Raw genomic sequence first — 25,291 nt, forward strand, 5'->3', positions numbered from 1 at the left:
ACTAACAGATTAAAAACCTCCTTCCTTATTATTTTTAAATAAGAGTCTTCATGCCATAGAAAAATGTTGATAGCCTTGATCCTCAAAATTCCTTTCATATAACCTAATGGGTACATCACTTCTAGAATTTCTTCAAACTTAACTGAAATGTTAAAGAAAAGGAGAAATCTTTAGATGTTTACTAAAAAAGTTATTCTAATTTTCCTATTTCACTATTTAATTTCAGCTTTTTAAAGTTAAATATCTAGTTAAGCTCCGGGTCTGCCCCAGAAGATTTTTTTAAAAAACCATTACTAAACACATGAGGGTACTCCCAGTTAAAGCTCTAAATCCAAATGTCATATACCCTGTTGTAAAAATGTGCACACTGTTGGTTAAATATACTTTCCTTCTATATATTTTTGTGCCTCTGGCCAAACTCCCCCAGTAACATTTTTGTTTACAATTTGTATCCTAAAATAAAAGTGTTTGTTTTTCATACTATAAAAGTCAGTAAACTTCTAAAGGCAGATGCTTCAAATAAATGATTAAAATGTTTTAATGAAGGCCTTCAACATTCAAGAAGGTGACTGGTAATAAAGAAGAAAGTTGAAAGCATATTTACAGTAAATCAAAAGACAATTATAATTAGTAGCCTCTACAATGATTATTAATGTTTATCTATAAAATAGTGGTCTTTGTATTAATTCAAAAGTACAAGCTCGGTTTCTTTTCTTAATAAATAAAAAATAATAATATTTTTTTTCTATTTTTAAGAGGAGAAAAACTATTTTAAAAACAGAAGATAATTTCCAGGATCTTTTCCCTTCCTCATTTCAAGTTTTATTTTTATTTATCTTTTTGAATTCTTGAAATTCAATGACACTGTCATAGCTCCGAGGACCAAGATAACAGAAACCACCAACTGTAGGAGACAGCCTTGATGCTTTTGATTATATCTTCCTAGAAAGACTTATATGATATTGATATTTAATCTTAACAGCTTTTTAAATATAAAATAGTCATTGCTAGCAAAAGCTAGATAATCTAAATCTCAGTAGTTTCGACAAATTTAACCCATTATCATATCCTAAAAACAGGATAATTTAATAAAACCTAAATGACACATTGCATTAGATTTTAAATAATGTATGTTATATACTTTGAATGTACGTGTCCTGTTAAGATCAGTGCATACTTTAAACCTGTGTTGGAAATGAACAGGGTACACATTTTTTAAAGAAGAAGAAGCGATATTACCAGTGCTTGAGGTCTTCACATTTGGGTATAAGTGAGACATGAAAAGGAAGTGTGTGCAGCCAGCCAGGTTCTTTATCAGGGTGCCTGCCTATCCCAGGGCACCACACTTGCTACTACGTCCTGACTATTGTCAGAGTCAATCAGAATAGCTCAGCTCAAGTATCTCCACAGTCAAATACCTGCATGTTTTGCTGTAGGAAGCAAGGGAAAACCAAGAAATATGAAAGTCTCTATTTCCAAACACCCTGTATTCTTTCAAAATCACACCTCACTAACGTAAGTTAGCATGATGCAGAAAGAAACCACAAGTAACCTAAATGATTTCTCCTAAAGACCCATTTTAAAGCCAAGGAGAGAACACATTCTTTTTTCTTTTTTTCTTTTTGTTTTCCTTTTCTCTCTATTTGAAGCCAGACTCTCTGACTTACTAATGATTTTTATTCTGTTTGAATCTGGTCCCTGTTTGTTATCTTTTGTGATTTTCTGGAAAGAAACAAGATTTCTGTTGTTTATGAAGATAAAACAGGAGGTAGACACTTTATGAACAAAAAAGAATAACCAAAGGTTACAGTGACATCAATTTTAATTTTCACTGAAGGCTGGTGTTTTCTTTTGCAGGGAGGTGGGAGTGAGGGTGGGTGAGGCACGTACGAGGAACTGCGTGTTTTCTTAAAGAAGAGGATTTTCACTTCATGCCTGGGTTATCCTAGTTCTAAGGACGGGTCCACTCTGCTAGCCCTTCTGGGGAGACTTCATAACAGAGTCGGCAGGCTCCATTCTCTAGGAAGACTGAAGCTGGCAACTGAATCTCATGGAAGATTCCACAAAAGGCTAAATTAGGATGAAGTTGTCAACAGGCTTCAGAAAGGCAGAGTTCCAGGCCCCATCCCTGAGGCCAAGCGGGGCTCCTTCAGGTCCTTGTCCCCACAGTCTGACACTTCAGGCCTTGGCCTCTCCACTTTCCTTCAGCTTCCCACCCCATTCTTCTGCCAGCCCTTCTTTTTTCCTCCAACCCTGCAAAAAAATAAAATGAGCAGTGCTGTTGTTTTGCTCCAACTGACAAAACAGCTAAGAAACAGCAGAAGAACATGACTGCCCTTTTCAAAATAGGCCCTGTGATCCACCCTATTTAAATCTAGCCCTTACAGTAAGTAAAAATGAATAGAGAGGGAGCTGTTTATGAAACGCTGCTGCTGCTTGCCTTCATAATATTCTCACCCACCCCCATCAGACTCCTAAATGCCCAAATGAAATTATATAATGAGCTTTATTTTCTCACTCTGAAATTCTTCCTTAGTACAAATTGCTAATGCAGCAGGTTCCAGCTGCCTAAACTCCCTAAACAACATTCCCTGATCCATAAAAAGCTTGCAACTGCAAGCACAGCAGTCCTGCTCCAGTTCCTAGAACTGTAAACTGACTACCCAGTTCCTTGGCCTGGGAGTGTCGTGAAACAAGCAACATGGCTGACTAAAAGTTATACAATATCCAAGGTTCCATTTCACTCCTACACAGCCAAGAGTGGATAAAGGAGAGGCCGCCCTCCATTTGTTTGACTCTTACATTGACTCCCAAGAACTGCCTCTGCTCCAAAAGAAGCCAGCCCTCCCATGGGAAAGGGGTGACACTGAATTTGCACTGCTTTTTACGAAGGCATTTGTTTCACTAAGAGGGAGCAGAGTCCCATATAAAAGACTGCTTTAGGTGACTTGAAAATGGTCTATACTAAAATATCACATATAGAAAAGTACAAATTTTGAGTCCTTCCTTTTAAATTAATTAATACAATTTCAGTGTTACATTAGTAGTCATTGACTTTTATCTGACACATATAGCATGTCTCTACCTCTGGCAAAATACTATCCAAACCATAATAAGAAGATGCGAATGCTTTGTTTTGATTTTTAAGATTCCAAGGCAAGAGATTCCATCACAACAGCCTTTGTACTTAACAATCTAGCAATATCTACAGTATTTTGCCATGTATAATCCTTTTTGCCCAAATTTTTGAGGGCAAAATAAGGATGCACATTATGCATGGGTATTACAAATTCTGTATATATAAATGTTTTTAATTCTTTTATTTATGCTTATGCATTAAAATTATAACTCTAGAAAGCAATAACGATATCTGTATGCAAAATAATACCCTGGAATACAATAATCAGTTTTTTCTCTAAATATAAATGTGTAAAAAATTGAATTAAAAAATTAGAAGATTTTTTCCTGAAAGTCTGGGCCAAAAACGTGGGCAAAATACAAGGTAATTACTTGGAGTTCCCTGCACACACCATGATAGTCTACATCTTCCTGTCTCTCCCTGTACTGATTCTTCTTCTTAGAATACCCTCTTCAACCTTGTGTACATAGCAAACTCTAACTTAGTCTTCAATAGGTGGCCTATGCTACCCACCCACACCTGTCCCAGACCTTTGCTGCTTGTACATCGATCTTTGCGGCCCCTATCACACAGTACCATGTTTGTTCATGTGTCTGTCCCCTTTGTGGGACACAAATGCCTTGAGAAACTGTTTTTGTATCTCCTGTGCCTTATATATTTTGCACCCTAAAACAGGTGCTATAAAAGAGAAATAAGTTGACGTGGCTATAAAATCATCTCTAGTTTTAGCCATAAGCCTAGCACAAGGCTCATATAGATCCAGTTGGTTGATCCTGAGTCTGTCATCCTATATTCTGAAAGCATTTGTTCTTTCTCTATTCTCAGAGAAAAAAGAAAAACTGGTCACATTCCTCTGTATCATAATGAGATAAGGGGTAGCAGCTGGGGGACTACAGAATAACTGGCCTAACTTGTCACATCCTGAAACAAATCATTATGGAACACAAGGAAATCAGTGGACCTATCAAAATTTGGCATTGGCATCGATGAAAATAAAAGAGAATTTACTGTGAAGAACAGAACAAAACAAGCAAAAATAATTTCAGGGAGACCTGGGATTAGGTAATATTTGTAAATAAAGATGGGAAAACATAAGCGATAGAAGTCAAAACAAAGTTTTGAACATAAGGACTCTACAGACCAGTTTGGTTTCTCTTTTTTTCAGTAATAGACTGACCACAGACAAGAATAATAGGAACATTATTCTCAAATTCCTACATAATGCACTGCACTACTGTTTAGGCATCCCAGAGTCAAACTTGCTTTGATAAACCCAAGTGCTACGTATGATTCAAGTCATAGCTCCATTGCCATGATTCTGCTCTGAGGTTCTCATTCTCTAACAATTTATGGACTATATTTCTTAAAAGTCCTTCTGGGAATGACCAAAGGAAGAGAGGCAGAAAATGGAAGCTAAAATCTCCTGAGGACCTATGACATGTACCTGGTGCTCGCTAAGCACTTCCTATATATCTGTGCACCACCCTCCAATAAGCCCACTTGACAGGCATAATTACCCTCATGTTCAATGCCACTTTAAACCTAGGTATCTCTGGTTCTAAATACAGTATCCTTTCCATAAATCATACTATTCCAATTTTTAGTATCAGCATTAAGAACACAAAAAGTTGGCCTCAAAGGCAAGAGGTATATCATTCATTCATTCACAATTTACCCAGCAGCTACTATGAGCCAGGCATACTGCTCTCTTTGTGGATATAAACACAAATTCTGCTACTTGACTTCAAACTGCTCACAGTTTGCTGGGAAAGAGATACAAAACAAATGACTTGGTTTACTCTCTTTTCCACCGGGTTATGTATTAGGTTTTGTTTTCTCCCCTTTGTCACTTTTTGCAGCCATTTTATTAACTTTCCAAATCTTAGCTGTTGCTTTCCCATTTGTTATTTAAACACTAGTAAAAGATGACAAACCTAGGCCATTTCTAAACCATCTTTATTGCTAGAATCACATTCTGTGGGGAAGTAAAATAAAACAAACCATGGCATTTAAATTTGCTTGCGCTGTTCTTGCTTCTGTGCTGCTAGTGTTCATTCATTTATTCACATATTTTTATTTTAATAAAATCTAACATAAGGCCAAGTGCTAGCTGGGGAAACAGTAGTGAAAATGAGATAACCAGTGTTCCTGAACTTGGTCAGGGCAGGGGCCTGGGGGTGAGGAAAGCCTCCCCTCACAAAAGGCATTAAAGCTGAGATCTATGAGTTGAGTGAAGCCCGATAGAGGCGGGGGTGGAGGGGCAGGAAGGGGAACAGAGAGGAGCCTTCCAAGCAGAGGGAACAGCATATGCAAAGGCCTGAAGATGGAAAGAACACAATGCTTCTGAGTTGAGCAAAGAGGACAAGTAGTATGAGGGAGAGTGTATCTTTATCCCAAGATAAAGCTGGGAAGGTGGCACTGCCAAATGATGCCAGGCATTGTAGCCCACATTCTGGGTTTCAAATCTCACCCAGAAAGCAATGGGAATGTACTGAGGTTACAGCAGGTCCACTGAACTCATTTAATATTCTTTCCAGTTCCCTTGGATACCTGTGATTGATAATATTAAGAGGAAAAAACAATGTAAAAATATATTTTGATGATGGAAAACATATTTTGAATAGAAAGCAGAATGTCACAGAAGAAAGGGCGCTAAATTAAGAATGAAAAATAATGAGTTCTTTTCATAACACTATTATCCTGGGTAGGTCACTTAATCTCAAATATCTCCATTTCCTGATCTTTCAAATGAAAATACTAAATAAAATCAAAATTCTTACTCATGTAAAAAGCCAATGAGGTAACACATGTGAAAATGCTTTGAAACTCTGAAATATAAGCTCCTTGAGGCAAGGATTTTTTATCCATTATGTTCACTCCATATCTAGTACCTAGATGATAGATGGAAAGAAGGGAAGGAGGGAGGGAGGAAGAGGTGGATAAATGGATCACATAAAGCAACATACTGTGCAAACATGAAGCAAGAGGTAGCGTGTGTAAACAAAGGCCCACCTAGAAGTGCAGCCCCCACAGAGGAACTGCACAGCACATTTTATGTGCCTGCCAGCCAGCCTGGCCTTCCCTCTGTGCCAGTGCACAGCCACCTCCAGCAGCTAATCTAGAGAACCTGCCAGTTGGCCAGTCAGCACAGGATCAGAGTGGCCTGTGACATCCACTTCTTCAGTGTAGTGAGGGGGTCATTGTGACAAATCCTTCACACTTCTCCTTAACAGACTGGCCCCTGACAAGGACCCGAAAGCCAGGCCCTATGTACACAGCCTTCCCTACTAATATAACCCATCAGTTCAGATTCTTACTTTTTGTTCACCAAATGTTCTATTACAATCAAGTTTTACATAACTTGTAAACTTTCCTTACATTGCATCATCTTGGTTATGTGTACCCAATTTCTTAAAGAATTACGACTAAAGATAAAAAAGATAAGGAAAGTATAAAAAGCCTCAAGATGTGCATTGATATGTATTAGCTTTATAGCAATGATAATAGTAGCCATTTGTTGAATACCAACTTCGCTCCAAACATAGTTTCACACTTGGCCTGTTATCTGTAATCCTCACAGCATCTGACAAGGTAAAACATTACTGACTGCATTCCATGGAGGAGAAAATTAAGGTTCAGACCATACATGACTTGCCCAAGATGATGGGGGCTATTAAGCCTGTGTTAAATCTGAATCTATTTGACTCTCTACTATACACATTCTTTCCACTATATCACATATTATTGCTAAAAAATATTCTAAAAGAGACTGAACTATATTCAGGGAGGTGTAAAAGTAGGTTTACAGTTGTGAGCACACAAAACACAGTTTGTTCTTGTATTATTAATTACTGTGTTGTTTTCCATACAAACAACTGTCAGCCCACTTTTGCCCCACCCTGTCTGATAATAAGAACAACCTGAGCATTTACTATGTGCCAGATGCTATTAAGCTCTTTACAAAAGAGCTTAATCTCATTTAATTCTTTCTACAACGTTGTGAAGTTGGTACTTTTGAGATGAAGAAAATGAAAGAGAGACTGGATAACTTTCCAAAGGTCAAAAAACTATTCGGTAGTGGAGCCTGAATTTTAACCCAGGTCTGCCTGACTCCAAAATGCAACATCTTCATTGCTGCATAAGAATTCCATTATTCAAATATTATCAGTATAACTTGTCTGCCTTTGAACGAGAATGTCAAAACAGAAGAAGAGTTTTAAGAGATAAACTGTTTTAAGAGATAATTCAAATAATTACTGCATTAAGACACTGTCTCTAAGAGACCATTATTAACCACTTTCTCAGGTGCTTGTCAACTTGTTCTGTGCCCCAAATGGTCTTTAGAACTATCTATGACCAGCATTTTCATTAGAAGTATTTTTCTTTTTCAATTGTAAGCAATTAAAAATCTATTTCTTAAATTATCAGTCCAGTCAAATGGAATTCATATCTCTGCATCCAAATCTTCATATATTGACCAAAATGAATACAAGTTACCTAGTCCACACTTCTCATCATTAAACAATGTTGAGTGGTGAGGAAGGTATTCAAAGACATTGTGCAAGTTGTTCACATGCCATATAAAATACTAGTTTTCACAGTTGCATAACAAAGACTAGGTTATATCAAGGCTTTTAAGATATTTCCAACAAGACTGTCTCCCTGTCAGAAATAATACTTTTCTAAACCAGGAGGTTCCTTGGGCAGAACTACTCAGCCATATTTGTTAAGACTACTTTTAAACATTCCATTTGTTATTAAGAGGGTGTCAGCCCAATGAGGTAACCTGAGCTTGTTGATCTACGGATTGGGCAAACTCAAATAGAACTTCCTTAAATCTATTGAGAAGTTTACTCATGTCAATGTCACACTGGCTGGATTTGTAAACCAAATAGCTGGCAAACTATTACTTGAAACACAATCAGTGAAAAAGAAGCCTGGCAATTCTTGGAAAAACATGGCAAATCATGTGTACCTGTGAACTCATGCCTGTGTCAATTCTCAAAAAGTAAAATGGAAGTACAGGAGTTACCTAAATACTCCCTAATAAAAGCAAAGTTCAAACCTGGATGAAATCCCCACATTTTGTGCTTAATCTTCACTTTGAGATGTCCCATCAGTATGGGAAAATTAGAATATATATTTATAAATATGTTTCAAAAATCAGAGTATATGTGTAAAATTAAATTAAAAATACTGCAGGAAAATATAAAAAAGAACATAAATCACTTAAAATTACACCACTGTCAACACCGTGTCCAACTTTTTTCCTGGCATATAGGGTATATAAACACTTTGAGTTTCTCAATTACAGAGTTGTGCCACATATACTGTTTTGCAACCTAATTTGTTTTGTTTTATTTTTGCCATCTGAAAATCAATCAGGGACAATATTCCAAAATTAACAAATATAGCTCTACACATTCAGTTCTCCATTACCTATTTAATCATCTTTCATTGATGGACAAGTTTCTTTCAACCTTGCACTTTTATAAACAATACTAAATTGAACGTCCTTGTACATACCAGTACTTGTCAAATTAGTCCTTTCAGACAAATTCCTAGAAGTAGAAATACTGTGTCAAAGGATGTGGCTTTTGATACATATTGCCAAACTGCCTTCCAGAAAAATCATGCCAATTGACACTTCTACCAGCAACAGAGGAGAGTGCAGGCTTCTCCAAACGCTGACCTTCCCTAGTGATGAGTATTCTTTTCAAGTTGTTTCCAATCTAATAGACAAAATAAATGGTAACTTCAGGTTGCTTTCATTTGCATTTCCTTTTCATAAGTATATTGATAGGTAGAGGCAGAAAGTCAGTGTCTACTGCAGAGCTAAAGCTTTGGAGGCAGTTCTGGGTTAGGAAACCCCTTTTGAATATGTTACCTAGGACATCCTGCCCTCACTCCCTAAATTGAACTCTACTCACTGGAAATAATTACACGTTTACACGTATCTCAGTATGTTCTTAAGCAGTAAACATAAATTCTTTAGTGCAATGCATGGAGTACAAACAATACTCAGTAAATTGCTAGTTGTAGCAGTTGTAGTTGTCATCAGAGTAGTAGTAGTATTGGCAGCCATTTGTATTTCTTCTCTTGCAAACTGCCTTTTCATATCCTTGGTCTATTTTGTGCTGGAGAATTCATCTTTTGTAAGAGTTCATTATAAATTATGGGTAATAACTCTTTGGCTGCTATATATGTTGCCAACATTTTCTCAACATTGGCATTAAGTTTGTTTGTTTTTTTAATACTCAGTGGAGGATATGTTTGTTGATTTTTAGACAGAGGCAGAAAGGGAGAGCAAGGGAGAAGGAGAAAGGGAGGGAGAGAGAGAGGGAGGGAAGGACAGAGAGAGAGACAGAGATAGAGAAACATCAGTTGCTTCACAAATGTGCCCTGACCAGGAACTGAATCCACAACCTTTTAGTGTATGGGACAACACTCCCACCAACTGAGACACCCAGCTAGGGCAGTACTAGTTTTTAACTTAATTTCGGTGTTATTTATTATATATAAGTTAATTCTCTCTTCCTTTATTTTTTAAAACTATTTAGTTTCTGCCATTGATGTCATGCTTACAAAGATCTTCACTACCACAATATTATAAATAAAGATTGGAAACATAATATATTCTATTACTTTTACAGATTCTTTAATTTTTAAGAGTAAAAATCTTTAATCAGAAATAATTTTGCTATAAAGATTTAACTTTTTCTTTTCTCTCTTAAATGCTATTTTATATTCCCAACACCTTTCAGAATCATTTCATCATTGATTTGAAATGCATGCCACCTTGATGTAAAAGAAGTTTTTGATTCCTTACCTAAGATTCTGAATCATAAAGAAATGGAAACAAAGACTTTTTTCCGTTTGTTTGTTTTGAAGTTTAGTGCCAAAATTCGTTAATTGGCAAAACCAGACCTGAGCTAATGTCAACACCATTTCAAGTCTTTATTTATTCCATTCAGTGTCATTATTAATGTTTTGCTGTGGAAACTGAAACATGGTGCAAAGCAGGGATTCCCCAAAAATAGTAGAGCATATCTCCCATGGCCCTTGGTTGCAGGGAAGGAAGAGCAGGTGATACAGTTTAAGATACTTTTTGTAACAATAGCAAGTTGATTCCCTCAGGAAGTGTACTGTTGTGCTTTACATAACTTTCAGAACATATAGAGATGAATATGAGGTAACATAGGAAGCTCTGGGTCATCATTTAAAATAGGCACAGGTTCACCATTGTCAGAAGCCAACCAACAGCTGACCTTTAACACAGTCGGGATGGATGAAATGCATCTGCACAGCAGAAGTGGCTGTGGCCAGGTCTCCTGCCTATCTCTTCCCGTATGCCTGTCCCTATTAACATCAGGTAGTGAGATTTTTGGACGCCTGTGCTTTATAGTAAGGGACCTTGCACGATGCCTCTGGTTCTGCATGAAGTGACTTGCTGACCACTAACTGGGGGCCCCTGGTAGCCCTGGTGCTGCCCACTCCCCCAACCTGGAAAGTTGAGGATAGAATTAAACTATGGGCAGACTAGCTGCCAGAACACTGGAGAAGGCCGTTGCTAGGAATGTTTAAGGAGTCACCATTCAAAAGTTCAAGATTTATTAGAATCACTGCCTTTTTCATGCCCTGGGCAGGAGTGGTTATTGATGGGACCAGGTAAATAAAGGAGGAAGAAGTTTTAATTTAAATATAATAATCTTAGTACATGGAAACATAATATGGCCCCTCTAGATATGTAGTTAATAGATCTAGGCAAAAAAAACATTTATCTAATTTAGACAATCTAATTTCTATAAACAATAACTAATTTTTAAATCACTCCTTGTACCCCTTTGATTTAGACCAATCTATAGAAACTTAGTAGATATTTAATTATAATCAGCATTTAAAAGTTTGTGTTCGTATAGCTTTGTTGGCTATCTGATTAATAACCCTCTTGGTCAAAATAACCTTTGTTTAATATGGTTAATCTGTGGGACTTCCTGTACTTTTTGGTTATTTCTTTGTTTAACATAATTAATCTATAAAACCTTCTGTTTTTAGAAATTATTTCTATGGTAACCGTTTCTGTTTTAATAATCACACCATGCGTTGAATGTTGTATAATCTCCCCTATAAAAATAAAGATTGGTTTTTCTCAGTGAGTCAGTCAGGTCTAGAGAGCCTGGCTGTCCTCCGGCACCACATCTGGTGTCTGTCTCGTTTTGCCTGAGCCGTTCCTCCTTTGGGGACCCTGAGACCCGCCAAGGCTGGACTCCCGCACACCATGAGGGTGGGAAGCCATGATGTAACAGCCATACAGTCTGAAAGGGTATAAAAGGGCCCTCCTGGTCTGCCCTGAAGTCTGGTGTGCAAGGAGGTGCCACGCGTTTTGGATTAAGACATCTGCCTGGAGAACACGGAGCACAGCTGACGCAGCTGGGGATTTGGGGGCCCTGTCTAACCAAGCCCAGATTCATGGGAGATGCCTGGGATGCTGAACCATGACTGGGAACGCTAAGCCACAGACTTCCACTTTTCTAAAAGACAGTACCTCTGAGTGGCATATTCTGAAACTGGTCTGGTTTGGTAAAGGGCGCAGGACTATGTGCTTTTGGGTGTTTTAAAGGCAGTGGAACTTAACGGCAGAATCCTGTCATTATTCTAAATCTGTATAACCTTTGAATAAACAACTCCTTTCCTTTTACACCAAACTCTTGCAATGGGAGTCACGCTTCTTGGCCGCAGGCAATCGAACCCCACAGCTGTTCCAGAATAGCCTAGGCAGCGTTCTGTAACACAACCACAAATTTGACTAAGAGATGTCACTAAAAACCCCGAATTCTGACACATGGCTGGCCCCAAACATTTTAAATAAGGGACTGTGAACCTGTGCTAGGTTTCCGTATATACCCAAACCTGCTTTTAGACTTTCTATTGTAGCTATGCCATCCTAATTTCTTTTACTCTGTTAATATAATTAAAATAATAAATGGCACTGGCTTTTGAATGCCAAACCATCTTGAATTTCTGGGACAAACTCCATTTGATAATAATGTATTATAATTTTTCTATTTTGCTAGATCCAATTTCATAGCATTTTGTTAAGAACTTTTGCATCTATGTTAATGAAGTCTATAATTTTTTCTTATCTCATCAGATATTAAATCTCATCATTTTTCATTCTTCACTAGTCTCAAACAAAATTTTTCTGAACTTTAGATTTTATCAAATTCCATACAATCATCCTACTGCAATTTTTGACTGAAGTGCATCAAATTTTAGATTAATGTGGACAAAAGTCATATTGATATATTTACTATATTGACACTCCTCATCGATGAGCATGGTGTGTTTCCCTGTTTATCTGTGTTCTTTTATGTGCCTCAGGTAAGCATGGAAGTCTTCTTCATATATGTCCTGCCCAATTCCTACATATTTTATAATCTTTTATTATTCAACTCTATTCATGTCTATACTACCACATTTCATTGTTCTGTTTACCAATTGTGGGTAACTGGTATAATTTCTTCCTTGGAAGACTTGGAGTACCATGTAGAAGACATCAGCTGAGCATCACTATTTCATTTACTTAACAAACATCTATTGAGCACATAGTATGTACTAGGCACTGAGTATTCAAACAGTAATAAGACACTGTCCCTGTCCTCAAGGGCACACAATCTAGAGGGGAAAATAAGCAGGGAAACAGATAAGCATAATATAGCAAGGTAAGTTCTGTATGAGAGGGGAGCCCAGGAGAAGAACGCAAAGCTCTCCTCCAGGAGTAGAGTACTGTCAGGAAAAACTTCCTCAAGAACTGACCCCTGATCCCTGAGGTAAGTCCCAATTTCTCCCTTGAACATGCCTGGCAATGAGTAGGTACATCAAGAAGCTACATTAAGCCTAATGAATGCCATTAATATAGAGCTAAATGTGCTGTCTTTCATGTCTGAACTTGGCACCAAATCCTCTCAAACTTGATGGCTTCTCCCATTGGCTGAGCTATCCTGGCTGCCTGTTGAGCTGGGGACTCGGCACTGCAGGTCAAGCGTCCACATTTCCCATACCCTCCTCTCCTCAAAAACTTCATGAAAAGGCCATCGAGGTCAAGTGGAGTCATTACAGCTTCAGTTACTAATGGGCCTGGCTCTAGATCCCTTAAGTGCCATCAAAGTATGCTTATTTCCACAAAGGAATTTTACTTCCTGAGAGAAAATGGTTCCATTTCATGCCTAACATAGTAACAGAGCAAATGAAAACAAAACTGCTTGGTGTCTCCTGGATAGTGACAGGTACCCAAATAAGCAGATCTAACAAAACCCAGAGATCCCCTGCTTGGACAAACTATCTACTCCTTCCTCAGTTCGATACTAACTCTGGATTCATTGCACAACTAGAGTCCTTTGCAGAGTGACCACAAGAAGCTGTGCGTGGAGGAAGGGGGAGAGAATACAGTTACTTGTGTTGGTCCTAAAACAGGCCCCAGGGATCTGTCCAGTTATTAAAAAGCACATCTGGAAAGAATTCACCTGTCATGAACCCTGCTTGCTCAACAGGAAAACAAGTGAAAGCACCACAAAATGCTCAATCATAGTGATCTCAGCTGCTAAGGCTGAAAGTTTTCCCACCTGAGCATCATAAATGAGACAAATTACATAATAGGATAATAAGAGCTGTTGCTGAAAGATGCAATCACAAAATAAAAGGACCTTTCAAAATCTAAGTATAGTTGGTAATTATCCAGGAATGGCATACAAAGCAGAGCAATTCCAAGGTTCCTGCTTCTTTGTGTTATCATGAAACTGAGATGGCCAAATGCCAAAGATTACACTTTCAGTTACAAGAGATCTTTCTATGTCTTTGGCAACAGCTCTATTCCTTTCTGTTAACTAGGGAGATGTAGTACACCATTTTGTTTATCATTCTAATATCAAATGCCACAATTCACAAAGTTGCTATCTGTGATATATTAAGATTCACAGCAGGAAAAAATGATAACTTACAGTAGTGCTTTAGGCTTCAATTGTTATGGCATATATTTATCTTGATAAGATTTTTGCCTCATGAGGAAGATACCCCTCTTAAAAAGACAACTAGTAAAGCCTGGTTCTCTAATACAAAAAGCAAGACCTGAGAAAAATCAAATACATGAGGCCTGTCTGGAAAAAGTCCAGTCATTATTAATATAATGAGAACAGTTTGTGTGACATCCATGTAACCTGGAGGCCAAGGAGAGTAGACTGGAACGCACATGTGTGGACAATGACAACTTCACTGTACTAGTCAGGGTGGGTGGTAGATGCCATCAAGTGAGCATGTGAACTGTGCAGCTGTCACATTCAAACTGACTGAGCAAGTAGAGCAACAAATCTGCATTAAATTTTGCATTAAGCTTGAACATTCCTCTATGGAAACTATTCAGATGACTCAGAAGGCTGCAGCTATGGGCAACTGGTGATTGGCAGTTCCATCACAACAATGCACCATCTCATGCATCATGTCTTATGAAGAGTTTTTTGGAGAAACAACAAATCACCCAGGTGACTCAGCCCTCCTATAGCCCAGATTTGGTGCCCTAAGACTTCTGGGTTTTCCCAAAAGTTAAATCACCTTTGAAAAGGAAAAGACTTCAGACCATCAATGAGATTCAAGAAAATATGATGGGACAGCTGATGGCAATTGGGAGAACTGTGCAAAATCCCAAGGTGCCTACTTTGAATGGGACTGACATGTCACTATGCTATATACAATGTATCTCCTATCTTCTTCAATAAATGTCTCTATTTTTCATGTTACATGTTGGATACCTTCTGGACAGACCTCGTATGTAGTTAAATGTAAAATTATATTTATCCTCCCAAGTAAATAATGCATGATCGCAAATAAATAAGCTCAACAGAATTGAGAGTCACTAAGTAGTTAAAATATTTACTTGTTACCAGTTCAAGAATAGTAATCACAAAAACAATCAGAGCTCTAGACTTTGCAAACATTCAGTTGAACTCAGTAGAGAATCATAGGTCTTAAAGTCAGCCCTGGGTTTAAATAATAGCACTATGATGTTTTAGCTCTGAGACCCTGCAAAAATTCATCTCACTGAGCTTCCCCCTCTGCAAAATGAGGAAAGTACCTAATTCATAGGGAGAGGTTTTTGACCCATGGACATGAACTAAGCGGTGTGGGGTATTGTTGGAGAGAATGGAGGTACCAGACAAGGGAGGGGGAGCAAGGAGGAAAAATGGGATAACTGTAATAGCATAAGCAATAAAATATACTTAATTTTTAAAAAGTGAAACACAGTGGATTGAGCGCGGGCTGTGAACCAAAGTGTTGCAGTTTCGATTCCCAGTCAGGGTACATGCCTGGGTTGCAGGCCATGACCCCCAGCAACCGCACATTGATGTTTCTCTCTCTCTTTCTTCCTCCCTTCCCTCTCTAAAAAATAAATAAATAAATGTTTTTAAAAAAAGTGAAACAGATACAAATTTATAAATCCCAACAATGGATAAGACAGATTAGGCACTCCCCACACAGCTAGTTTCCATTCGCATTCTCTACACATTACATAGTGAAAATACATGTCCCCAGCTTCTCCACCCTTGATGTTTAATATATCAAATTCTTTCCCTTACAAAACACCAACCTCATTTTGCATTACAATATTCTGTAAGTCAATTCTCCTCTTCAGCAAAATTTGAATTTCTTGGCATTCCCAGCCTTTCATTTTCATGCTCTTATGAACATTAACATACCACTGCCACTGTCATTTCCCAAAGTAGGAATTTGCAACAGAGGAGTGGGGTAGGGGCCTTGAGTCTTTAAAGGCAGTAGTGGCATCTAGTTCAATCTCTATTTTTCTAGTTAATCAATAATATTTTTTTCTTCAAAACAGAACATTTTGAGAACATGCAACTGCATATATAAGGAATATGGGCAGCAGCTGATGACAACCAGAAACTCAGGTGAACGCTGCCAGTAATGAGTCACAGGGAACACTGATAGGGAAATACAACATGCTAATGGAGACAAGATGAGCATATAAAAATAAGTCTCTTCCTTACAACATGCATGTTACATTCATATACTCAGAATTCCTTTGCAGTAAAATAAATGTCCAAACCTATGTTAAAAAGACAAAAGATACCAACAATTATATATTACACACCTTATCATTTTGGAGGAATATGCTCTCCTTGCTAATGAAGCTAGAGATTTCAAGGCGGGGCAAAGTGAGAAATGTTACTCCTACCCTACAAGGAATTTATGTAAGAATCAAAGAGGACTTTCAGCCAAGATAGAGACATAGGTAGATATACTTTCCTTCCTCGCACAACCAAAAGAAGGGCAACAACAAATTCAAAAACAAAAAACAACCAGAACTGCCAGAAAATCAAACTGTATGGAAGTGCAACAACGAGGGAGTTAAAGAAGAAACATTCATTCAGACAGGTAGGCGGGGCAGAGACAGGCAGCGGCTAAGGTTGGGGGTGGAGAGGATGAAAGAAAAGGTACAGCTGTCATACTGGACTCTCCCACAGTCAAGTGTGGATAAACCAGGAGGAACAACTAGGGAATGAGATAGACCATGAAACCCAGGGTCCCAGTGCAGGAAACTAAAGCCTTAAAACCTCTGGCTGTAAAAATCTATGGGGGTTGCAGCAGCAGGAGAAACTCCCAGGTTCACAGGAGAGGCTGTTGGAGATCCACAGGGTCCTAGAATGTACACAAACCCACTCACCTAGGAATTAGCATCAGAAGAGCCCAATTTCCCTTTGGACAGTGGAGGAAGTGACTGAAGGTGGGGTAAGAGCCAAGCAGGCCACATTGTTCCCTCTCTGACCCCTCCCCCACAGGCTGCACCACAACACAGTATAGTAGGTTGCCCCGCCCTGGCGAATACCTAAGGCTCCCCGCCCTTACAACATAACAGGTACACCTGGTAAGACAAAGAAATATGGCCCAAATGAAAGAACAGATCGAAACTCCAGAAAAAGAACTAAGCAACATGGAGATAGCCAACCTATCAGATGCAGAGTTCAAAACACTGGTAATCAAGATACTCACAGAAATTATTGAGTATGGTCCCAAAACAGAGGAAGAAGTGGAAGCTATATAAAGTGAAATAAAGAAAAATATACAGGGAACCAACAGTGACGGGATGGAAACTAGGTCCAAATCAATGATTTGGAGAGGGAAGAATAAACACCCAACTGGAACAGAATGAAGAAATAAGAATTCAAAAATATAAGGAGAGACCTAGGAACCTGCAGTACAACTTTTAATGTTCCAACATCCGAATCATAGGGGTGCCAGAAGGAGAACAGGAAGAGCAAGAAATTGAAAACTTAGTTGAAAAAATAATGAAGGAAAACTTCCCCAACTGGCAAATGAAATAGACTTCCAGGAAGTCCAGGAAGCTCAGAGAGTCCCAAAGAAATTGGTCCCAAAGAGGAACACACCAAGATACATCATAATTTACTCAAGATTAAAGATAAAGAGAGAATCTTAAAAGCAGCAAGAGAAAAGGAGACACTTATCTGCAAAGTAGTTCCCATAAGACTATCAGCTGATTTCTCAAAAGAAACCTTGCAGGCAAGAAGGGGCTGGAAAGTAGTATTCCAAGTCATGAAAGGCAAGGACCTACATCCAAGATGACTCTATCCAGCACACTTATCATTTAGAATGGAAGGGCAGATAAAGTGCTTCCCAGATAAGGTCAAGTTAAAGGAGTTCATCATCAATAAGCCCTTATTATGTGAAATGTTAAAGGGACCTATCTAAGAAAAAGAAGATCTAAAAAATCTTTTTAAGTAAAATGACAACAAACTCACAACTATCAACAACTGAGCCTAAAATACAAAAATGAAAACAAACAAAGCAAACAAGAACAGGAACAGAATCACAGAAGAGGAGATCAAATGCAGGGTTATCAGTGGGGAGGGAGGCAGGAGAATGGGGGCAAAGGTACAGGTAATAAGAAGCATAACTGGTAGTTACAAAATAGGCGGGGGGGCTGGGGGTTAAGAACAGTATGGGAAATGGAAAAGCCAAAGAACTTATATGTATGACGTGAACTAAGTGGGCGGGGGAGGGGAATGCTGTTGGGAGGGGAGATGCAGGGCAGAGAAGGATAAAGGGGAGAAAAAAATTGTACAACTGTAATAACATAATCAATAAAATATACTTAAAAAATAAACAAAAGCATGAACTTCTCTGGTGCTTAGTTTTTTCATCTCTGAAAAGAACGTATTGCGTAACAAAACTCAACCTAAGCAATAATCATCAGTAGCAATTAAAATCATTTTGTAAAAGACATTTTTAAATAAAAAAGAGGGGACTGGATGATGTTCTCCCTTAACTACAAAACACTTGACTTTGACTTGGAAGTAGTAGCCTCAGTCACACCTAACACTACATGTGGCAGACCCTGTTCTTCAGTCTAAGAACCCAAAACACAACCACTATTCCCAACCTCCTTCTCCTGTACTGTCTCTGTCACCATTAGTATTTAACTAATTATTTTTTAATGATTTTTTAAGATTGTATTGATTTATATTTAGAGAGAGGGAAAGGGAAGGAGAAAGAGAAAAAGATATATCAATGTGTGGTTGCTCCTCACATGCTACCTACTGGGAACCTGGCCTGCAACACAGGCATGTGCCCTAGACTGGGAATCGAACCGGCATCCCTGTGGTTCACAACCTGCACTCAATTGACTGAGCTACACAAGCCAGGGCATAATTTAACTAATTATTAATTTAAAAAATGGGGAGGGGGGAGGGAAGCAAAGGTACTTACACAAAGGTACTGCTTGCTTAGGAAGCTACAACTTGAGCAGTTAGGAAGCTGCTGCTTCACACCCTAGAGGATTACAGCCTTGCTCTAACAAGGGGATTAACACTCCTCCTGTCTCCCCTCCAGTATCAGATTGCTAGGGGCACACTGTGGGATGGTGGACCATAGAGGCTCATCAGTCTAACTATGGGAGGACTCTATCAAAAACCCTCAAAAATTTGGGAAGTTCACTGGCCTATATGAAAAAGCTTCTGGTCCTGTCCAAGCTAATATAATCCCAGGGGAACTTTTTTTCTTGCTGATGACCCACACTTGCACAGTGCCCTCGCCTACTCTTGTCAAGGCACATGGCCCTAACAGCTGCATAGCCTATGGCCATGCAGACTCCACACACAGGCTCCAGGAGGGAGCCTGAATACCATAGTACAGCAATGTACTGCAGCTGGAAACAAACACTAAGCTAATTGAATGTTGGGCTGGCCTTTTACTTTAATATAAAGCAGAAACTTTGGACATTGGCTTTTGCTTTGGCCTTGCTGAAGGCAGGATTGGACCTTTTCAATGGTGAGAGGGATGGAGATGGGAGACTGGGAAGTCAGGAGGGAAACACCCTTGATTTTACATCATCAGTAAAGTTTATCACCAAACTCCATCCTCCCATGCAGGTCTCAAGAAACTGCTTTCCTTACAACACTGCGAGAACTCCACTTTCACCAATAACATCACCATTCTAGATATCAGAAGAACATTCACTTTGCAGCCTCCTTTGGAATGGTCATGTGACAGTTTTGGCCAATGAAACAAAAGAGAGGGTGTGTTTGGTATTTCTGAGACTATTGCTTTTCCTCATAAAAAGTGATAGCCTCTTTCCCCTTATCTTCCAGCCTTTCAGATACAGTGTTGGTAGGTGCAGCTATCTTGCTACCATAAGCAAAAGAGATACTCTCGATGCCTTTAGGCCAATGAACCAATGTCAGATGGAGCCTACCTCCAGACTTGTCATATGATTAAAATAAATCTCTACTTTTTTTTGCCATTGTCAGTTTGGTTTTCGTGTTTTTGTCTGTTTGTTTTTCCTACTTGCTTCCAAGCACATTCCTAACTGATACACTCTTCACCAGATTACTAGGCTTAGAGAACCAAATATCTTCCTGAAACCAAGAATGCAAATCTCTTCAACTAAAAAATATTCATATGAAAGTTTATAGGAAAAGAACACAAAGAATGAAGTAAACTTCAGAATCTACTTATTTTGTGTCCCTAAAATCAGCCCTCTGTCTGTTTTCATTTCAGGATCAGAATCTCAAGATTGGACTTTTAAATACCTGAACTCTCTGACCCTAATAGGCATCTGTCTGGCCTCTGCTTGAATTATGTATAATGATGATGAGGAGTTCATCACTTCTAGAAGGAGCCCATACTATCTTTGGACAGTAATTTTAGAAAGGTCTTTCTTATATTAACCTGACATTTCCATTTGTCTTCCTCTACCTCCTGAGAAACACAGAAAAGAGAGAATCTCTTTTATGAATGACAGCCATCCAAATGGTTGAAAGCAGCTGTCATATCACCTCATCTGCACATTGATGTTCACCAATTCCTTCAACCTTTCCTCCTAAAGAGAGGCAACAGGTTCTAATGCTGCACCATTCAATAATGCTAGCCAAATGTGTAATTTTAAATTTTCTAGTGCCACAGTGGCCACATTTTTTAAAAGGTAAAGTTAATTTTAATATGTTATGCAACCTAGTATATCAAAAATATTAATTCAACAAATTCTCAAAATAAAATACGGATGAGATATTTTACATTTTTTGCACTAAGTCTCTGAAATCCACTATGCATTTTCCACTTCAGGACGTACCAATTTGGAGTAGCCAAATTTTCATTGTTCAATAGCTACACATGGCAGAAGCTACTGATTTGGACAGACCAAGTCTAATGAAAGAACATATGCTATTTTCTGTAGAGGGACAACAGGTAGTGCTTGGTTAACCAGATAGATTTGAAAAAATATTATAGTGCCAAGTTTTTCAATCAAGAGTACTGCACAGGTCTGTTTTCAAGGAATGCAAGGAGGAATTACAACTCATGGACCTCTGAGACTATGCCCTTGGACTTCAAGGGGTGAGTGCTCCCCACCTGAGAAACTGTTTTCAAAAGCAGCTTTTTCAAGTTTATCCTCTAAATAAAGATACAAAAAAAATTCTACTTTTTATAGAATTTGAAGAGCTCTAAGGTCCCACTTTGAAAATACTGTTGAAGTAGAACCAGGAGGTCTTTATTCTCATTTCAATTATACCACCAAACTAAGTTAAAACAAATTGATTTTTCCAGGACCCTTTTCTGTAAGAATGACCCACTTTCTCACTAAACAGTGCTGCCCTAAGCATTCACAAACCATCCTTCCAATAATCCATTCTAGAATTCTGTCCACAGTCTATGTTTCTGAACCCATATTCCTCACTATTGAAAATCAGGACTGCATTTACCTACCTTTGTAATTCCAACATTTTCCTACTCATCAAAATTTCATAAAATAAACTTAATCAATGTTCTCTATGTTTTTTCAGTGTCCAGGAATAGTATTCTTCTGGATCAAAAATCTTAAACTCATTTTGAGCAACAGTCTTGTACGATCCACTGAACTTTCTCAAGTGTTAATTTCATGTCACCAGTGATTTTTTTCTGGCCTGTTCAGGATGACCATTCCTGCATTTTATTTACTCATTTTAAAAATACTTGTTGAGGCCCTACTGTATATGCCAACACAATGGGAATACAGATGAGATACGATGAATAAAGCAAGAAAAAGCAGTTCCTGCTTGCAAAGAGCTGACACTCTCATGATGAATGAAGAAAAAAATAAGCAGGAGAATTTCAGATGATAAAGAGAAATGATAATACAGCTAACATTTGAGAGTATATTATATGCCAGATACCCTTCTAAATATTAAATAATTTAATCCTCATAACAACTCTATGAAATATATACTGTTATTATCAACCCATTTTTATACATAAGAAACCATTTCAGTGCTAAAAAGAACAGAACAGAGAAATTGTGAGAGGGAGTTCCGGGTGTTGTACTATAGCCCGGGAGGTCAGGAAAGGTCTCTCTGAAGTCATCTGGGCTGGGCCTTGAAAGAAGAGCCAGCCTCACAGAGATCCAGGGGCAGAGTGTTCCAGGAAGAGGGAACAGCAAGTGCAAAGGCCCTAGGACGGGATGAACCAGGCAAGATGAACCTGGAGTTGGGATGGTGAGGGAGGTTTACGTGGGCTTTAGGAATGGAAAGAAATAAAATGTGGCTGACACAGAGGGAGGAGACAGCAGTAGGAGGTAAAGTTGGAAAGGTGTGAGCAGGAGCCAATTTATGATGATGAGTCTGTATTTTATTACAAGTACAATGGAAACCCACTGGAATACTTTAAGCTGAGGAAGGACATGATCTGATCTACATTTTTAAAAGATCCCTCTGGTTGCTATGGGGAAATGAATTGTAGGAGGAAAGAAGGGAATCAGAGGAAATAGTTAGGACAGGGAAGATGGAAGCCAAACAACAGCTGAGTAGTTCTAGCTTCCCTCTGTCATCTGTTAACATTACAATGTCAGACCAGAGCAACAAGCTGGTTTCCTTTTGCTTCCTGGCCTATGCTTACCCACCCTGCTGATGGAGTCACTTACTCTAAGTTACACTGAGGATGAGAGAAGAATCAAAGATCACCCTTCAGATCCTTTAGCTTCTGATTCCAACCTGAACTCAAACAAGGGGAACATGTACAAACAATTTAAAGGCAAGTAAAGCAGAAAACAAGGGCAACCCAGTCAGTGATCATCTCCAGTTGCTGTTCAATTAAGCCCAAATGTACACAGACTTCTCTCCATAAACAATTCACAATTCAAAACCACAGAATTCAAATAATACTTGAAGTTCTGGGAGTTAATTAATAATGTTTTATTTCTTACTTAAAAGATTATGCTAATGAATCTAAGCATGCTGAGGTGAACTGTCTGTAAACACTGATGCTAATTCTTCCCATCTGCATATGTACCTGCTACTTATCCCATCAAGAAGTTGAGTTTACTTCTCCTTTGAATGTGGCCTGGCCTTGTAGCTCTCTTTGACCAACAAAATGCAGATCCAGTTCCAGATTAAAGAGAAGTGGCATTTTCCATACTCATGCACTTGGAACTGAACCACCACGCTATAAAGAAGATGCTCTAGGTACTGGAAAAAATGAGACCTTATTTCCATGAGAAAACAAAGGTGCCCAGGCCTACAGCCAACATAAGACATGTAAGTGAAGCTTTCTTGGACATTCCAATCCCCCCCAAGCCCTAAACTCAAAGAATCTGCTTTATTAGTGACACTAGTCAATACTACATGGAACAAAAGAACCACTCAGTTGATCCTAGCCAACACAGAAAATTGTGGAAAATAAAGTTTTAAGCCACTAAATTTTGGAATAGTATGTTATGTGGCAATAGATAACTTAAATAAAAAGGTATGAGTTGTTGATTCTACAGCCCCTTTGTATACAAGAATGAAAGCTGAGGAAGCTAAACAGATCAAACCAATCAGAAAAACCCACTGATGAAAATATTGGGTTGGCCAAAAACACTGGGATTAGTTTTTTCTGTAAAATAAAAGACTCATTTTTCATTTTCACCAATAACTTTATTGATTTGGATGTTTTGAGTATGTAGGCTATCTCCTGCCATTGGCTTCTAGTGGGTAGAGGCCAGGGGTGCTGCTAAATATCTTCCAGTGCATAAGACAGACCCACAGGAAACAATCATTTGGCCAAAATGTCAGTAGTGCCAAGAAATTTCACAAACCCCTTCAAACATGTTTGATCAGTCACAACACCTTCTCCATATACCACATAAATAATTTTTAGTGTTTCAGTTGTGTTTTTACCTTTCTTAGAATAATAAAGCATAATGTGTCAAAAATGTTGCGCATTCTTCCATCTTCAATATTAAAATGGCTCCAAAAAAATTCACCAATTTTTATAAATTTTTTTAAATGCACGCTGTTATGCCATCTGTCACAATACAATATAACAAAATTGTTTCAAATGAAGTTAAAGACAACTAAGCACTACTAGAACCATCATACAGAAAAACTAAATGAGCTTTTTGGCCAACCCAATATTTCATTATTGTTTAGTTTCTTTTGGAATCTAGCCTCTTCTTCTAGCCTAAGAATATATATTTATTTCACATTAAAAGCTGAAGAACTCTGATTTCTCATATTCAATTAAATTTAACACATTTTTAGTAAGAATCTCTTACGTATTTCATGGGTAAGTAAAAGATGAACCAGACCCAGGCTCTGACTTCTAGAAGTTTATATTCAAGAGAAAGAAATATATGTACACAAACACTTCAGTTGAAGAAGAATGTGCTTATGTGATAATCAAATCGTATAAATATTAAGTACAATGGATTAAAGGCATCATTCATGTAGAACTTCAACAGGTCAAGACAAAAAGCAGACTATTCCAGATAGAAATATGAACAAAAGCAAACACAAAGAAGTGGCATATAATACAGAGTATTTTTCAGGAATGACAAGTTCTCTGACAACTGAGAACCAGCTATTCTGGTCCAAATGAATCATTCCCTGGGTAACTATTATAATACTTATCACATGGAGCTACAAAGAAAATGGTTTGAAAGACCCAAGTTGTAATATGAGGACCCTGATGTCAGGGTGTTGAAACAGATAATCTATAAATGCATCATTCACACTTATGTTTCTCTTTCACTCTACCTTGCAGGCAGCCAGCAACATCATCTGTTCTCCACTTTGCTAAATCCTTTCCACGTTTCAAGGTTCTACGATTGCTGATTTACTCATTCATCCACCTTTTATTGGGAACCAGCTATTTGCCAGAGACTGTTCTAGATGCTGAAAATACCATAATGAACAAGGCAGACAACAGCCCTGAGTTCACAGAAATAAACATTAATGAGGGGTAGGAAGTAGACAGAGTGGGTGATCAGAGAAGGCTTGAGGGGGCCAGAGATCTAATTGACCAGAGATCTACTGAAGTGAGAAAGCAAGCCATGGGAATATCTACGGAAAAAGCATTCCAAGAAGAGGAAGGAACTAGTGAAAAGGTCCTAAAATACCTACATATTTAGAGAAGAAGGTCAGCAAGTGAGGAAAAGGAGATAGAAAAAAGAGATTAAAACAAAACAAAACAAAACAAAACATCCAGGTCACACAGGTAATGGCCAATCTTTGGGATTTTATGTTTCCAGTGTGATGAACAGCCTATCTCCTTGCACCTTTTCCCAGCCACCAACCCAGCCCCAGCCACCTCTATGGATCACTTCTGGTACACATATCA

General features: G+C 38.3%; 1 protein-coding gene across 4 annotated transcripts in view; it reads right to left on the bottom strand.

The window, feature by feature from the left end:
- The window catches only part of CRADD (CASP2 and RIPK1 domain containing adaptor with death domain), a 188,183-nt gene that overhangs the window by 132,510 nt on the left and 30,382 nt on the right, over nt 1-25,291 (bottom strand). Inside the window, exon 3 of one of the 4 annotated variants that reach the window (XM_028533086.2) lies at nt 38-2,253. The exons of the other annotated variants lie outside the window; for them this stretch is intronic. Within the exon in view, the coding sequence (XP_028388887.1) occupies nt 2,150-2,253 (104 nt within the window). The 3' untranslated portion in view covers nt 38-2,149. Of the gene's footprint in view, nt 1-37; nt 2,254-25,291 lie in introns of those variants that run through there. 4 annotated transcript variants of the gene reach the window in all.

This window comes from Phyllostomus discolor, chromosome 2 (assembly GCF_004126475.2).
Source record: "Phyllostomus discolor isolate MPI-MPIP mPhyDis1 chromosome 2, mPhyDis1.pri.v3, whole genome shotgun sequence".
Lineage (NCBI taxonomy): Eukaryota > Metazoa > Chordata > Mammalia > Chiroptera > Phyllostomidae > Phyllostomus > Phyllostomus discolor.